This window comes from Hyperolius riggenbachi, chromosome 11 (genome assembly GCF_040937935.1).
Source record: "Hyperolius riggenbachi isolate aHypRig1 chromosome 11, aHypRig1.pri, whole genome shotgun sequence".
NCBI classification, from domain to species: Eukaryota; Metazoa; Chordata; class Amphibia; order Anura; family Hyperoliidae; genus Hyperolius; species Hyperolius riggenbachi.
Genome location: NC_090656.1, coordinates 1665345 through 1682728, shown reverse-complemented (window position 1 = coordinate 1682728; position 17384 = coordinate 1665345). Strand labels below are relative to the sequence as shown.

The 17384-nt window shown below is 46.4% G+C and overlaps 1 protein-coding gene across 1 annotated transcript in view; it reads left to right on the top strand.

Moving 5' to 3' along the window:
* The first annotated feature begins 2808 nt into the window (after positions 1 to 2808).
* The window catches only part of CALB2 (calbindin 2), a 132482-nt gene continuing 117906 nt past the window's right edge, over positions 2809 to 17384 (top strand). Inside the window, exon 1 of the mRNA XM_068260820.1 lies at positions 2809 to 3059. Coding sequence (XP_068116921.1) covers positions 2963 to 3059 — 97 coding nt within the window. The 5' untranslated portion in view covers positions 2809 to 2962. The remainder of the gene's footprint in view (positions 3060 to 17384) is intronic.

Here is a 17384-nt window from a genome sequence, read left to right as displayed (position 1 = left end):
TTACCAACATCGTTTTTATACAGAACTCAAAATGAATGGAAGCAATTCTTTTACCAGCGGTGCGCACGTTCGTCATCGTTCTCTATGCTCTTTATTTGCAGCTTTCTCTTTAGCAACCCCTATTTCATGTCCATATGCCCGTGTGGCCTGCAGCCGCCCAAGGCCTGGGACTGTGAGGCCTGTCCAATAATCAGGCCCTGGGTACTTGGCACACATCACCGTAAGGATTACATATAGCAATAGTATTGAGAAACGCTGTGCTGCACTAGTACTATGGGTGGAAGTGTCAGCTGGATAGAGTACGGGTTAAGAGTGTCCTCTTTGACCAGGGTTTCGAATCCTGGCTGAAGCCAGTATGTAAAACAGTAAGGTGTCTTGGGGCAAGACTCCCTAATGATCCCAATCACCCATGGAGCACGCCCCTAGTGGCTGCAACCCTAAAGTGCTTTGAGTCCACCAGGAGAAAAGTATAATATAAATATTTTCTATTTTTTATTTGTATTTATTTAAGTGCATACAAATGAGCGTATATACCTTAATTTTTGCAGACCACTGCTGCCCTTAGTAAGTCTGTAATTCCTGGTCTACAGCATGTGTATGGTCTTTTTGGAGGGTTGGCCAAGCTTGATGTAGGAGGAGGGCATAGTTGCCATGCCACTCAACCCATTTACCCATTCTACGGAGGTGGTGGCAGCAGGGCCAAAGAGGCAATTGCCTGAGGACCCCTGAGCACTGCCGGGCCCCCCAGGTCTCCCCCTGACTTGTGCTCCCCGGGGCCCCTGTTTTGGCAGCATAACAAATCACCTGTCCTGGTGTGCTGCACTGACTGTTCTCCGTCCACATGGAACAGGAAGGGGCTGTTGCACATAGGGAGGGGGGTGGCCTTGTACAATAAGAACATGGCCGAGGGGCAGAAAAGTATGAGGGTGCGTTTCCACTAGTGCGGTGCGGAATCGACGCTGATTCTCCGTGGACGAATTCGCATGCAGGAGCGAAATCGCATGCGGTTGTATGCAAATGTTACTGCAAATTCGCATATGATTTTGCATGGATGACGCTGTGTGCGAATGTAACCATGGCAGTGCCTGTGTGCTTTTTCATTGATTTCATGCGAAATCGTATGCGAATTCGCACGAAAATTCGCGTACAAAACCGCCATGCGAAATCCCTATTAAATGCATTGTATGCGAATCGCATGCGTTGTGTGCGGTGTCCGAATTCAGATGGCTCTGCTGTGCAGATTTTTCCTGCACAAGAAAACGCTCCGTTTTCCTGACAAGTGGACACAGGCTCATTCACTTTTATTGGTTATGCGAATTTGCATGCGGGGAACGCATGCAAATTCGCGTTAGTGGAAACGCACCCTAACTCAGGCCCTGGAGCCTGGATGGGGTGGCTGTCCAGCCATGCTGTCATCTGTAGACTTCATAGAGTAAGAACCATCTAGTGTGTGTACAGGCAGTCAGTATAACAGCCTAATCTGCAGATGACACGCTAATAATAAGGGGGTTAAATCCACAATGCAAGTACTTTACGTTATTAATCAGGACCTCATTGCAAAAAAAGCTGAAATGAGAGGGAAATGGAGACTGATACATTTATTTCCTTTTAAACAATGCACATTGCCTGGCTGCCCTGCTGATCTCACTGGCTGCAGTAATGTTTGTGGCTGGGAACACAGCAGGCAGAAATGCTAGCATTGTGGAAAATGCAGCGTTTCATTCGCTAATGCAAGTTTATAGGCCGCATTTAAAAAAGGCATATATGTGCGTTTTACACGATGTGTTTTACAAAACGCACAACTTGCTGCATAATTTTGAAAAACGCATGTCAAACGCACATAGTGTATCTCAGTGGAGATGCAGAGTACTGCGTTTTATATGCTTTTTTTTTTCATTTAAAAATATGGTTCTCTATTCTACTCTAATGATAAAGGGAAAATATTGAAAAACGCAAATGAAAATGCACCAAAAATGCATGACAAATTCGAAAACGCAAGCGACATCATAAAGTGAAAAAAGGCAATCGCTCTGCAGAGAAAAGAGCTTAACAACAACGTCCAAAGCACAGAAATCTAAAGAAAAAAGTGTCAAATGCCCAACGCGGACGGCCAGGCGAACGAAACACAATGGGAACAAGGCCTGAGGGCTGGAACTCACTAGAGCGATTTTGTGAGCGTTTAGGGAGCGATTCAAACCGTTAGCGATTTCCCTAAACGCTCAGCTAATGTTAACGGATGGGCCAAATTCCAGTGGAGCGACTGCAATTACCAAATCACAAAACGCAGGACATGCAGCATTTTTGAGTGTCAGCGTTTCTGCAATGTAAAGTATATAAACGCTGGCAGCATAATCACTCGCCAAAACCTACGCAGAGCGATTTTGCTAGCGTTTTTACATTACTGCACATTATAACAAAATTAAAATTAATTGAAAGGACCAATCAGAATTAAAAACGCTAAATGCTAATTGCTGGCAAATTAATTTCACTTTTTAAAATTGCTACCGAAAACGCTCATGAAATTGCTTACAAACCGTTAATGCAAAACGCCAGCGATTGCGTTTTGTAGTGGGATCCAGGCCTTAGAGGGATTTTTTTTTTTTTGCTACAGTTTCTCTTTAAGTATATTAACACTTAAAAAAAATACATCTACCACTTAACAAGTACAACAACGGGTAGTATGTAATTATATGAACCCGCATGTCTCTCTTTAATATACTCTCTTGTCATGTTTACATGATTCATTTTTGGACTATTGAAAAAGACAAGCAAACATAAAGAGTGATTGTTAGTTCTGTCTGTTCACAGAAGGGTTAATTCCCCCTCCCCAGCGATGCTGTTCCCTGTATGCACTTGCAAGGATGGTGATCACAGCTCTGTGCTGCCCCCTAGCGGAGAATGGCGGCCACTGTGTGTATATAAGGGCAGAGCAGAGCCTGTGCCTTCAGTCTGAGAAAGAATAATGATGGCACATAAGAAGCAGCAACCTCTGTACCTCCACCTGGCAGAGCTCACCGCCTCCCAGTTCCTGGACATCTGGAAACACTATGACTCTGACGGTGAGTAGTCCCCCTATCTCCAGCCTGATATGACCCAGCCATACCCAGCCAGTCACAAATACAGGTGTTCTGTTATTTTCTTTCTTTCTTTTTACAACTTTTATTAGCCTCACATAGACCTCTTATAATGAATCAATCGATATTCGGGAGATCTGATGATGTTCATCTAATCTACTGCAACTGTCACTAAACGTCGTTTAACAACTTTCGATCAATTTATTGGGACTGGACTGAGAATTCTGTAGAGGAAAATTTTGATAGAATCCACGGGAATTTATTCTCGTTAACCTGGTTCTGATGGAGCTAAAATACAGAATAAAATTTGATGGAAACTTTTCTTATGAATTAGCATAAAGCGTAACGTTTGACCGCCGGCCGGTATGATTTAACTCATCGAGTGCAGATTATTTCATCGGTCCTTTAAAATAACTGTGTAGTGCATGAAAGACTTTTGACACGATTACTATAAGGTCCGTTATTCTATTGATAATGGCTGATTAATGGTAATGATTATTATAGGATCGATAGAGGTGAGGTCAGCAAACGCACCTGATGATTTTGACTGGACCAATTCCAACCTGCGTATCTTATGCAATGAATTGGTACGCAAGCCATAATTCTTAACATCTCATTACCCATCCCTATTGATCAATATTTTGGTAACCATCGTAGCCAAGCGTATTACTCTTTCCCACCATCAGAAAAATATATCAAAATACGTATTTAGGCACTACGGTGGCAGCTAGTAAGGATGCAATTGTTTGTTACGCTGATTTACTTTTTTCATTGTGAAATGATCACGTTTGTTTGGGAGGCGAGAATGGGCTGGTCGGCAGATCTGATGGGGTGGTCGGCAGATCTGATGGGGTGGTTGGCAGATCTGATGGGCTGGTCGGCAGATCTAATGGGCTGGTCGGCAGATCTGATGGGCTGGTCAGCAGATCTGATGGGCTGGTCAGCAGATCTGATCGGCTGGTCGGCAGATCTGATGGGCTGGTCAGCAGTCTGATGGGGTGTTCGGCAGATCTGATGGGCTGGTCGGCAGATCTGATGGGGTGGTCGGCAGATCTGATGGGCTGGTCAGCAGTCTGATGGGGTGTTCGGCAGATCTGATGGGGTGGTCGGCAGATCTGATGGGCTGGTCGGTCGGCAGATCTGATGGGGTGGTCGGCAGATCTAAAGGGGGTGGTCGGCAGATCTGATGGGGTGGTCGGCAGATCTGATGGGGGTGGTCCGCAGATCTGATGGGGTGGTCCGCAGATCTGATGGGGGTGGTCGGCAGATCTGATGGGCTGGTTGGCAGATCTGATGGGCTGGTTGGCAGATCTGATGGGCTGGTCGGCAGATCTGATGGTTTTGCCGGTTATTTTGAGACGTATCCCAATGACATGGAATCTCCGCATGAAACGTCTTGCCTTTGGGACATTACATGCTGAGCACTGAACCAAACAATGCAATTTAAATAATGACTTACCCCAAAGCCATATGACGGGAGAGAGGTGGAGAATGTCGCAGTCATAACTCCTTATCTTCATTCACAAGGACTCTTCTTATGACATCCACCATTAATGGACTCATTTGTCCCCGCGGCACGTTTCCTGCATGTTGATTGTTAAAGTTCCCATAAACAGTGCAGTTTCATGAATGATCGATTGTACGATCGATCGGATCGGGTGCCAGTCGAGATCAAACAGTCGTTCTATCGATTAATCTTTCGATCTGAATTTTGGAAAGATCCTTTTGAGGTGGCCACTAACGATCCAATACAGTGGATGATCAGTTGTCTCCAATCACCGCTTTAATCAATTGGAAACAATAAATTGTGCACACTAAGTAACGAAACCGTGCCATCTGATCAAATGGGTCAATTGGAAAAACAATGGATCCCACTAATCTGATCGGATCGGCCAGCACATTTCTGTCCATTATAAACAAACGAAAAAGACGGCACATAATTGGCTGCAAAAACTGTTGCTGTGTATTATGGAGCAAAGCACCGCATTACATGTTACGGACTTCCGCCTTCCTCAGATGCATATGCGGGAAGGACGGAAGTCCGTAACATGTAATGCGGTGCTTTGCTCCATAATACACAGCAAGTTTTTGCAGCCAATTGTGTGCCGTCTCTTTCATTTGTTTATGGTGTACCAGCGACCGCTTGGGCAATCCGGCCGACACAGTGTACAGGTCATACATACCTGGTATACTGCTTCCAAGGCGTCCCTTCTACTAACTACATTTGTGTCCATTAGTGTGCACAATCGTTTACAAACAATTATATCGGTGATTGGAAACAATTGTTTGCCAGATTTGATCGTTAGTGCAACCTTTAGTCTGATTAGCTTGCTTATCATTTTCTTCCGATTGTTAAGCCTGAATGATCGTTTCCGATCAATCACAATAATCGTACTGTTGACATTCCTGTAGACATGTTCTGAACATTGGCTCCTTAATGGGCACCTTTCGTATAATCTGTAATATCAGGGATGTCCAGCTCCAGTCCTCGGGGGGCCGAGGTCCTCACACGTTTTGCCACAGTTCAGATTAATTGTTGGGACTAAATCAAGGAAAGTTCATCAGGTAGATCACCTTTCTCCATCCATCCTGAACACTGGCGTGGATATGGCCTCTGAGGACTGGAGTTGGACACTATAGAAAGATATAGGGGCCAGCCGCTTATAAGTGATGCCGTGTAACGATCCTCTCCTCAGACGTGTATCAAGAGGGAGGCAAAGAGAGAGAATTGGCCAATTTCCTCTTCGGCAATCACCCAACTTGTGATGTTGGAGTTCTTCTTTAGTGAGGATGCATCACTGTCTCCTGTCCTTGATCTTTGTTGAGTTTCATAAAATCGAGCTCGTTCAGTTGTGATCGGTGGACAGCTCTGACTGCTGCCTCTAGATCTTAGACTACCATTTTACATTGGTCCCAAACAAGCCCCTCTTTGCCAGATCCATGAGGGCTAGTGGGCAGCTTGGGATAGCGGTCAGAGTGGTCACATGAAGATAGTCTTAGGAGTAACAATAAGATGAGCTGGTGGTTCTTTACTTGTTGAGAAGGGATAGCTGTGATCATAGCAACTCATTTACAGAAAGAAAGCAGAGATGCCCAGATCCTTGCTTCAGCTGAAGCCTTATGGGTTTATCTGCTCCAATTCTGCCCCAGTGTCATTTCTTTGCACCTGTCTTTATAAATCTTCCCCACTGAGGAAAAGAAAGACACAAAAGGACAACAAACAGCAGTTCTGAATGCTACAGCGGTAATTCATCTGTTATCGAGTTTCATCCTCATAATAAAGTCTATTTAGGAAGAGTGTTAGATTGCCTCCCCGGAGTCCCTTCCTAAGAATTCTTTCCATGCAAGGCAGCTTCCTACAATGTGATCATAGCTGCGAACATCTGCAGCTTGATTACTGGTTGGTCGTCTTCCATGATTCAGATCAGCAGATCAGAAAGAACAGTACCTCTGCAGCCTGCTGACCACCAGGGTCCAGAGGTTCTTCCCAAGTTACTGTAGCGTGAAGTGCTCAGGGGAGCCAGAGTATAGTGACCAACGCTGGGTGGACTGGCCGAGGGGAAGACTGCAAGGCGACTGGCTTACTGCAAGCTGCTCTGTTCAATAGAACGTGTTTCTCATCTCAAACATCAAAGTAGCTTCTGGACAGTTTCAGGTGGTTGTTCCATAATTTAGCATTTCTGAACAGCCTGTCAGCAACTTGGCAATTCCCTTACAGCTTTAATGTCTCAAAACAGTCTGTCTTTACAATCTGGCAGTCTCTGCAATTTAAAGTCTATTTTTATAGTCTCTGGGTATTTCTAAACATGTTTGTTTCTTTGTTAAGTGAGCCATATGTGGGATGATAATGGCCTGATTACCCAAATGACCACTCCCTAATCAGAATTCCATTGGCTGAGATATAACTACAAACCACCCATTCAGTGACCTCCACAGTCAGGGGGTTATTTACCAAACAGGGTCAGCGCTACTATAGGGGCAACCTGAAAACTGCTGCCCCCCCCCCCCTAAGTTTCCCCTGACTTGTCCCCCCTGGGTCCCAGCAAAGTGATTGGCCGCATAGCAACTCATCTGTACAAGGCGGGGATGCTGCTCCATTTGTCTGTGCATTCCCATCTTCATCCTCACCAGGCCGCCTCTTCTTAGTGACTCGGCGTATATGTCCTTATGTAATAACGTTCGCCGGGTCACTGAGAAGAGTCAGCCCTGCAAGGATAAAGAGTAGACAGTATGGACTACTAGAGCAGCACGCCCGCCAGTACAGCTAGAGTCGCTATGCTGCTAAAAAAAAGCTGCCCCCCAGGTTACTTCTTAGCCAGAAACCCCATTGAAGCTAGAACCAGCCCTGTTGCCACCATGACTGTGCAGGCACTACAGCAGGAATGTCTCCAGTCCAGTCCTCAGTAGCCGAGGTTCTCCACATTTTTGGCACAGCTGAATCAGGAAAGGTGTGGATCCCATTTCTCTGTCCTTACTAAACCCTGGCATGGATCTGTCCCTCAAGGACTGGAGCTGGACATCCCTTCACTATAGCATGTGTGGTCTCCAGAACACTAGCTGTGGAGTATTGTTTGGAGAAGATGGTGCCCCTCCCCACCACAATCATAGCCCTGGGCCCCTTTGTGACTGCAGGATCTTCACTCCCAGCAATTGCCTGTCTGCCAGTTGGATCGTAATGATCACTATACCGCCTTCCCTTGCACCACTTGATCATATTTCAGCCAAGATCTGACTGAGAAATGTTGATATTCAGACCATGTTAGCGGTTTACATCTGTATGCAACAGGGCCGGTCCAAGGCAGAGGCGTGAGAGGCTCCAGCCTCAGCGCAGTGTAGGAGGGGGCGCAGGGCCAATCTGAGGCAGAGGCGAGAGAGGCTCCAGCCTCAGCGCAGTGTAGGAGGGGGCGCAGGGCTGATCTGAGGCAGAGGCAAGAGAGGCTCCAGCCTCAGGGCGTAGTGTAGGAGGGGGCGCAGGGCGGGGCAGAGACAAGAAAGGCTCCAGCTTTAGGGCACAGTGTAGGAGCGGGCGCAGGGCAGGGCCGAGGCGAGAGAGGCTCCAGGCCAGCATCAGAGTGCAGTGTAGGAGGGGTGCACAACTCACATGGCAGTGACGGCAAGCCAGATAACTAGAGATGAAGGTGTTGGGGGCCCTGGGGAGTCTCTTAGTGTAATAGCAATCAGTGTGTGACGGCTGGGGTGGGAGGGATGGAGGAGCCTCTTAGTGTAGTAGCAATCAGTGTGTGACGGCTGGGGTGGGAGGGATGGGGAGGGGCCTCTTAGTGTAATAGCAATCAGTGTGTGACGGCTGGGGTGGGAGGGATGGGGAGGGGCCTCTTAGTGTAATAGCAATCAGTGTGTGACAGCTGGGGTGGGAGGGATGGAGGAGGAGCCTCTTAGTCTAATAGCAATCAGTGTGTGACGGCTGGGGTGGGAGGGATGGAGGGGCCTCTTAGTGTAGTAGCAATCAGTGTGTGACGGCTGGGGTGGGAGGGATGGGGAGGGGCCTCTTAGTGTAATAGCAATCAGTGTGTGACGGCTGGGGTGGGAGGGATGAGGGAGGGGCCTCTTAGTGTAATAGCAATCAGTGTGTGACGGCTGGGGTGGGAGGGATGGAGGGACGCACTGTGGTGTCTCAGCCTTGGATGCTGGAGGACCACGCCCCTGTTCTGCTATGCAGTGTAAGGCTATGCAGCCAATAATCTCCCTCCCCTCCCTTACTCAGTATAAATGTACAGCAACACCCAGTCACACTTTAGATAAGTGAACTGTGCAATATTGAGCAGACATTTATCGATCAGATACGTTGTGTGCAGTAAATCACTGGCAGATCCAATAAAAGAGATCGAATCAGCCAGATAAATCGCCCTATGTATGTCCACCGTCAGGCTTCTACACTTGCCATACAAACCTGCGTTGTGTTACCCTGTTTCACCGCATGGTAACGCAACAGCAACGCAATGTGGTCTAGCATGGTTATGGCACCGGAACTGCCCGATCTGCTGCCACAAAGCCAACAGCGCATCACCGTTAGACTTCCGTGGTGACGCAGCGGTGGAAGTAATGTGAGTCAATGGGCGTCGCAGGAATTATAAACATGAAGGTGGTGCGGCGCGCTTGTGCGGAACAATGGTACAACGGGGTAACCCGGGAATCCCACTGACGTATTTTCTGTCCAGCAGGGAGTACATCACTGGGTGAGGGGCGTGTCCAGGGGGGAGGGGCAACATTATGCATATGACCCTGTCGGCGCACTCTGCATATGATTTTGCGCTTTGCCTTGCGATGCGGCGGGGGTTGGGGCAGCGCACTGCGAACGCACAGGCCAGGTGTAAATCCGACCTCAATCTGCAGATCCTGGCTGTCTCTCTGTAACGTGGAAGTCAGGGCAGGCTGTCTCATCTAGCACTGCGCAGTCTCGCACTCTCCCTTTTTCTAGCTTGTCAGCGGGTGCTTCATTTCATTCCACCTTTCAGCATTTTCTGACACTCTCCTGTAATTTGGCAGTCAAGAGAGATTTCTCTATAAATTAGTCATATATGCAATCCATCTCTCTCTGATCTGCTCAGGCCTGCTGTCTCTATAAGGCCTCTTGCACACTGCAAGCGATTCAGATTCAGATTCCGCTTTTTAATCAGTTTTTACTTCAGATTCAGATTCAGATTTGCAGTTTTCTCCCTGCACACTGCAAATCGGAATCTGAATCGGATGTAAAAACAGATTAAAAAGCGGAATCGGAATCTGAAATGCATGCAGTGTGCAAGAGGCCTATGGCCCAGTGCACACCAAAGAGCGCTAGCAGATCTGCAAAACGCTAGAGGTTTTTGAAGCAGATTTTAGAGCAATTCTGGGCATGTTTAGAGCTGGTTCACACTATGAGAGCTTTTCTAAGCGCTTTGTGATTTTAAAACCTCTTGCTAATGTTATCCTATGTGTCTGTTCACACTGGAGAGATGTGATGATTTTGTAAAAATCCCCCATAGCATTGCATTAGCAAGAGCTTTTATCTCTAGCGTTTGTAGTGTGAACGGGCCCTTAGGAGGTTTTCTAAACATGCCTAGCGGTTTTTGGAGCATTTTTGTGTAGCAGATGTCATATATTTTTACAGTCTCTATATATAGCGCAACACACTTGGTGCAGCCTATCGCTGCACTGTTCTTAATGGCCCCTTTCTCTTGATTGCTGGTTCTGATTGTTCACCACCACCACACCAAGCAATTGGAATAGGACTCACCCTCTGCTTAGACCACCATAGGTCTAAGTGAAGCCTTGGGGTTATTCCCGGGTCACCCCCGACCACTGCGAGCTCTAGGTCACCTTTTCCGCCTTCTTTCCACCTCAATCAATGAATCTTTGTACCTCCAAATAAAAACTGCTCATAGCGTAATACTGTTTGTTTAAAATAAGCTCTAAAATTTATTGCACTTACAATATCCAGGTTAAAATGACAGCATGAGTTTTTCCGGGCTCTCCCCCGTATCGGTGGCCTCTGGTGGGCTCTCCAATGTGTAATCCCGCCTCTCAGACTCGACCGCCGTACGCTCAGTCGTTGGTCCGTTCCGGCGTCTCCCCACCGCTCAAACACTCCACGCCACTTCCTGGGTCCCGCCCTACTAGTTTCGTCACCTTAGTGACTCATCAGGAGCTGAACCCCTGGTTGGCCAGGAGTGTTTTGACCCAAAGCTCCCTCCCCTCCCCTCCCATTGCAGCCAATAGGGCACCATGCACTTGCATAATGCATATTAGATAGCCGCACTTAACCGCTCGCTAAAAACCGAATAAACTTTAAAAATTAAAAATTTATGCCATGATGCGTTTCACGCCGCTAGCCCTTCCCCTACCCGGCTCGCATCATGTGATTAAAAACTTCAAACCCCACAGAGTGCCGATAAGGTGAGATCCCGTTTACAATATTCTCCACACATCTATCCATCCAATACTATCCTATCCATCATCCCACATTTTTTTATCCTCCTTCAGAGCGACTACCCCCACACCCTCACCCTCCCTTCGTACATGATACTACTTAATTTTCCCCAAGAAAGCATACCAAATCAATATCAATATTTAAACCTGCTGGTCTCAAAGTACCCATTTCATATATATATCTTGTTTCCTCCTGGGATATTTTCCTGAGCATATCAGTCCCCCTCCATGCTGGAGTTATCTTTTTGATAGCACAAAATGACATTTGTTTTGCATTACACTCATGCTTCTCCCTAAAATGCATAGGCACACTATGATTTATCTTCCCATTCTGTATATTCCTCGTATGTTCCCCCATTCTCTCCTTAAGTTGTCTGGTTGTTCGTCCTATATACTGGTAGCCACATGTGCACCATAATACATATATAACATACTTGTCATTACAGCTGATAAATTGGTTTATTTTAAATCTCCTCCCATTCACAAAAGAGACTACCTCCTTTGTTTTGACTGGTCTGGCTTCCCTGCATGCCTTGCATTTTCTGCAGGGATAAAAGCCATTTTCTTGCCACCCCTGTAGTCTCTCTTGCTTTTTGGGGGGGGTCCACACAGCTCGGTACCATAAGGTTCCTAAGGTTTGGTGCCCTTCTATACGTAAACCTTGGGTTATTGGGGATAATTCCCCTTAGTATATAATCCGTTCCCAAAATTCCCCAGTGTTTTCTGATTATTCTTTCCCAGTTCCTATACTGAGAGTTATAATCTGTGATGATAGCCATCTGTTGATCCCCCTCCCCTCTTGCTCCCCCTTCCCCAAAAATAAGGTCCCTTCTGTCCCTCTGGCTGATCTCATAGATTTGTTTGTCCAACTCCTCTCTTTGGTATCCTCTTTCGAGGAATCTACCCCTCAGGATACCACTTTGATGCTTATAGTCCTCCATTGTTGTACAATTGCGTCTCATCCGCAGGAATTGGCCCTTAGGCACATTACCTATCCATCTGGGATGGTGGTTACTGCTAGTGGGTATGTACCCATTTCTGTCCGTTGTCTTGAAATAGCTTCTAGTACTCAGAGTGTCCCTATCTTTTATAATCTCTAGATCCAGAAAGTGGATTTTTTGGGGATCAAATTCAATAGTAAGTTGAATATTATTTGTGTTATGATTCAGCCTCTCAATAAATTCGTGCAATTCAGTTTCCCCTCCCCCCCAAATAATAAATAAATCATCAATAAAACGAATCCATTTTTTAATGTTGCCTCCCCCCTCATTCCTCGTAACCTCTTCCTCCCACTTCCCCATAAACATATTTGCCAGACTGGGAGCGAAGCTCGCCCCCATGGCGCATCCCTTGTGTTGCCTATAATATGTCCCTTTGTGCCAAAAATAGTTTTTTTCCAGTGCAAATTGTAATAGTTCCAAAAGATATTCGACCTGATCCCCTTCCATTCCACCTTCCTTTTCCAGGTAGTACCTGGCCGCTTCAATCCCCTGCTGGTGGTTAATGTTTGTATATAATGAGGCCACATTGGAGAGCCCACCAGAGGCCACCGATACGGGGGAGAGCCCAGAAAAACTCATGCTGTCATTATTGTAAGTGCAATAAATTTTAGAGCTTATTTTAAACAAACAGTATTACGCTATGAGCAGTTTTTATTTGGAGGTACAAAGATTCATTGATTGAGGTGGAAAGAAGGCGGAAAAGGTGACCTAGAGCTCGCAGTGGTCGGGGGTGACCCGGGAATAACCCCAAGGCTTCACTTAGACCTATGGTGGTCTAAGCAGAGGGTGAGTCCTATTCCAATTGCTTGGTGTGGTGGTGGTGAACAATCAGAACCAGCAATCAAGAGAAAGGGGCCATTAAGAACAGTGCAGCGATAGGCTGCACCAAGTGTGTTGCGCTATATATAGAGACTGTAAACTTATTGATGAAAAACTGTGACAGCGCACCACTGTTGTGGATTTTGTTTTTTGGAGTCATTGTATTTTATTGGAGTTGGTGTGGATTTTGTTTTTGGAATCATTGTATTGTATTCTATTTGGGGTGTGATAGAAAGCAGTGTGCGCTTTAAATACCTAATATAGATGTCATATATTGTTACAGTAAAGCTGTTACTGAACGGCTTCTGTAACAAAAACGCCTGGAAAGCCGCTCTGAACTGGCGTTCTTCAGAGCTGTTTTCCACTTTCCTATACTGTAACATTGAGGCAGAAACACTTTAGAAATCTAAAAAAATGCTGCAGCCCCCGAGTTTGCGTTTGTGGAAAAAACAAACCGCTCTGGTGTGCACCAGCCCATTGAAATACATTAGCCAAGCGGTTTTCAAACCGCTAGCGTTTTTGAAAACACTCCAGAACCGCTCTGGTGTGCACCAGCCCTATCTCTGCAAACTGTCTCTGCGCTCTGACAGTCTGTCTCATGCAGAACCATGGATGTCCGAGCAGTCTCTTTACATTATGAGAGTTCGCACACTGTGACTGGAATTTAAAGATCCAAAAATAAAAAATTTACACAAAAATACTTTGTGACCCCAAAAATATATGTAAACCTCTTTTTTTTTGTAAAATAGGTCCCTCCTTGGCCCCAATTTTTTTTCTTTTTACGTGGTCTGGTTGCATTTCCCTAACTGCCTGAACTGTGAGGTGCCAGCAGGATTGTGGGGAATTTTTTGTTTTTGTTAGCTACAGTAAGGCTACAGTTCACAGTGCTCGGTTACGTTGCGTCATAACGGAGCTTTTTTAACTGAGAATATTGCACAGCAATGAAAAGTCAATGCGACGTTCACAGTGCACAAGCTTATCTCAGCATGTAAAAAACAGAAGGCTTCCAATTTCAGATAAGGAGGACACTATGACCAGAAGGTAACTGAGTCCCCACCCCCTTTGAAGAGGTTACACAGTGATGTAAGCCTGCTGTCTAGGTGATGGTTGCTGTGGGAGGGACACTGAGGCTGGTTTCACACTAGAAACCAGCATCACCAATGCGGTGCGCCGCGCCTGACTCACCACATCGCACCATCAAAAACTGGCTAATGCACGGTGTTTCCTGTCTGGCTGCCGGCCAAGCAGGAAGTGATGCGTGTGTGACGCGTGCTTGCCGTTACTTCCTGCTTCGGGTAGGTGGAAGTGCACAGAAGCGTATTGTTAAGTAAGCTTCCGCGCACGCGCACCACGACATTGCGGCGGTAATTTTTTAAGAATCCACTTCAGTCATGCAAGTCTCTATGTTAGTAGCTGGGGCAATTCCCTCTGAGTCTCATATATGTTCATGGAGAAGGCGGGGAAACCAGCGTCCCCTCCAGGCTACATGAGCTGGCCACAAGCAGAGAGAAGGTATATACAGTATATTTACTAGCTGACAATAGTCATCAGTGGTGGGCAGGGAGTTTTATGTAGTCTTATGTGTTGAGTAACCTCTGGCCCAGTGATGTGCCTGGTAATAAATGGTGAGGAATTAGGGTGCTGAGTTTTCAACCCCAAAATTGAAAGGCTAAAGGTGGCCATTAACAATCCAATTTCTAGCCAAAAATCATTCAAGCGATCAGAAAATTCTGATCGGAAGTGAAATCGTTCACTACACCATCAACAAACCAATCTTTGCTTCCTATCTATCACAACCAACCAAGAAAATCCAAATTTTGGTTTGATCAAAATCCAATCGGACGACTATTTTTATAATCGTTCGTAATCGATTGTTCCCATCAATGGAGATTATTTACAACCAATCCGATCAGAATTTTTGATCGCTCTAAAGCCGCATCTACACGAGTAGATGCGGCGGCGATGTTCCTTGCCAATCGAGCCACTGATGCAGCTCAATTGATAAGATCCGACAGGACGGATCTCCCCACCGCCGATTCCCTGCTCGCTCCCCGCGAGGGGACAATGGCAGGGAATCGAGCGGAAGATAAGCGGCGCCGGCGGGGACGAGCGTGGAATCGAATCCGGCGCTTGCGCGTGAGCCGGGACGCGGCGGGCACACGTGGGGACGCGAAAGAGGCGATCCGGCGGCTAATCGAGTCGCTGGATCGGAGCCTCATCTACCCATGTAGATGAGGCTTAACGATTTTTCGCTAGAATTTGGACCGCTAGTGGCCACCTTAAGAAAAACACCCAAAGTATGTAAAAATTAGAGGCTGTGGTATTACATTTTCTAACACTTCTTTTGTGAGAAGTATTTAATTTTCTCAAAGAACTCCTCTTAATTGGCCACATGATGGCAGTCACCACTTTCCATCCTGCTACACTAACTTCCTCCCATCAGCCCCGCCTCTGTTTATAGATGTCTGGGACCGGCCAAATCAGAACAACAGCCAAACTGTAATCAATGCGGGGTCGAGAGAGGGGTCCTCCTGACTGAGAAAGAACCTCTAAGATCTTTGTCAAAATACAGATAATCAAATATTATCAGAAATCATATTTTTATTGACTTTAGCTTTAGCACACTTTAACAAAATCTGTAATGGATCTCCGGAAACTCCAGTGAACATCTTCTGAGGATGTTTATCTGACTGATCTGATAGCACCATAAGCCCTAAAGGCGCATACACACGCTGTAATTTTGCAAACGACGGGTCCGTCAGACCCTCCCGCGGGGCGGTCGTTCTGCCGACAGTAGCACGTGAGACTGCTAAAACTGTTTTTGACTGATCTGATTTGCAAAATTACAGCGTGTGTATGCGCCTTTAGGGCTTATGGTAGCCCTAAAGGCGCATACACACGCTGTAATTTTGCAAACGACGGACCCATCAGACCCTCCCGCGGGGCGGTCGTTCTGCCGACAGTAGCACGTGAGTACAGGTTGTCGGCAGACTGATAAGACTGTTTTTGACTGATCTGCTTGGCGGAGTCTTATCAGTCTGCCGACAGCTTGTACTCATGTGCTACTGACGGCAGAACGACCGCCCCGCGGGAGGGTCTGATGGGTCCGTCGTTTGCAAAAGTACGGCATGTGTACAAGCCTTTACTCCTTATTACCAGGCACCTCACCACGCAGGGGTTGTCTAAGGAGCTCCTGCATCCATCAGCTGTGGGAGCGGTGTGTAGCAAGGAGGGGTAGGCTGTGCCACCTCTCTTCATATGGACCTATCTCACAATCTCACACATAGACCAGTGGGAAGCCCTTATGCATACAGGGTTTCTCTCCATTCCTTGCCTGCTCCTATATAAGGGAGGGGAGGAGTTAATGGGGAAGGGCCATCATAGCACTGGTGGGTGGAGTCACGACACAGTCCAGGTTGGCAGGTGAAATTACTGAATGATGTTCAGTCATGGATCTTGGATGTGCCAACCGTAGAGCATCCTATAAAATATGGGCATACAGCTGGGAGCACCAGACATGGAGAAACAGGGCTGTTTTAGGTATAGACAGACAAGGCAGATGCCTGGGGTGACAGCTGCTTGAGGGGGCACCAATGAGCTATTCTTATCAGACTGTAATTATAGACAACTGCTAATTCCAGGACGGGAACGAGCAGTGATTCTAACACCTAAAATGGCACTACTGATGACCATAACAGAAATTGCCTGAGTAGTGTAACAATGAATGGCAGGTACTGGTCATGCAGGAGGTAGTAAGGCTGTAATTGTTTTGATTTGGTCTGTATCCAATGTTGCAACTTTTTTAGATTTCCAGGACAATATTTCAACCTGTAAAGACCCAGGAATCACACAAGCGGTATCATGTTTTATATTATCTGGTTACACTTCTCTCTTTACATTTATAGGAAGGATTTGTTGTGTGGATTGAGTGAGTTTGAGCCAGTGAGGCGTATCTGGACTGGTAATAATACCTATATCCTTTAACCTCTTAAGGACCACAGGCTTAAAGAGACACTGAAGCGAAAAAAAATAAAATATATGATATACTGAATTGGTTGTGTACTATGAATAATTACTAGAAGATTAGCAGCAAAGAAAATATTCTCATACTTTTATTTTCAGGTATATAGTGTTTTTTCTAACATTGCATCATTCTATAATATGTGCAGATTACACAACACTCAGCATTCAAAATGAGTCTTTCAGAGCAGTCTGTGAAGTAATGACCTCTCCTCTGGCAGAGGAAAAGTAAATAGTTATCTTACAGTTGAGATAATAAAAGTCAGAAAACAGCCCTCTCCACGACTTTGAAAGTCATAGAGATAATGGCTTTTTTGTATAGAGATAACAACTGGAGTTTCTTAACCTGCTGGGCGGTCTGGACGAGCTCAGCTCGTCCAGTACCGCCGGAGCCTGCCGCTCAGGCCCTGCTGGGCCGATTTGGCTCAAATAAAAAGCAGCACACGCAGCCGGCACTTTGCCAGCCGCGTGTGCTGCCTGATCGCCGCCGCTCTGCGGCGATCCGCCGCGAGCAGCGGCGAAAGAGGGTCCCCCCAGCTGCCTGAGC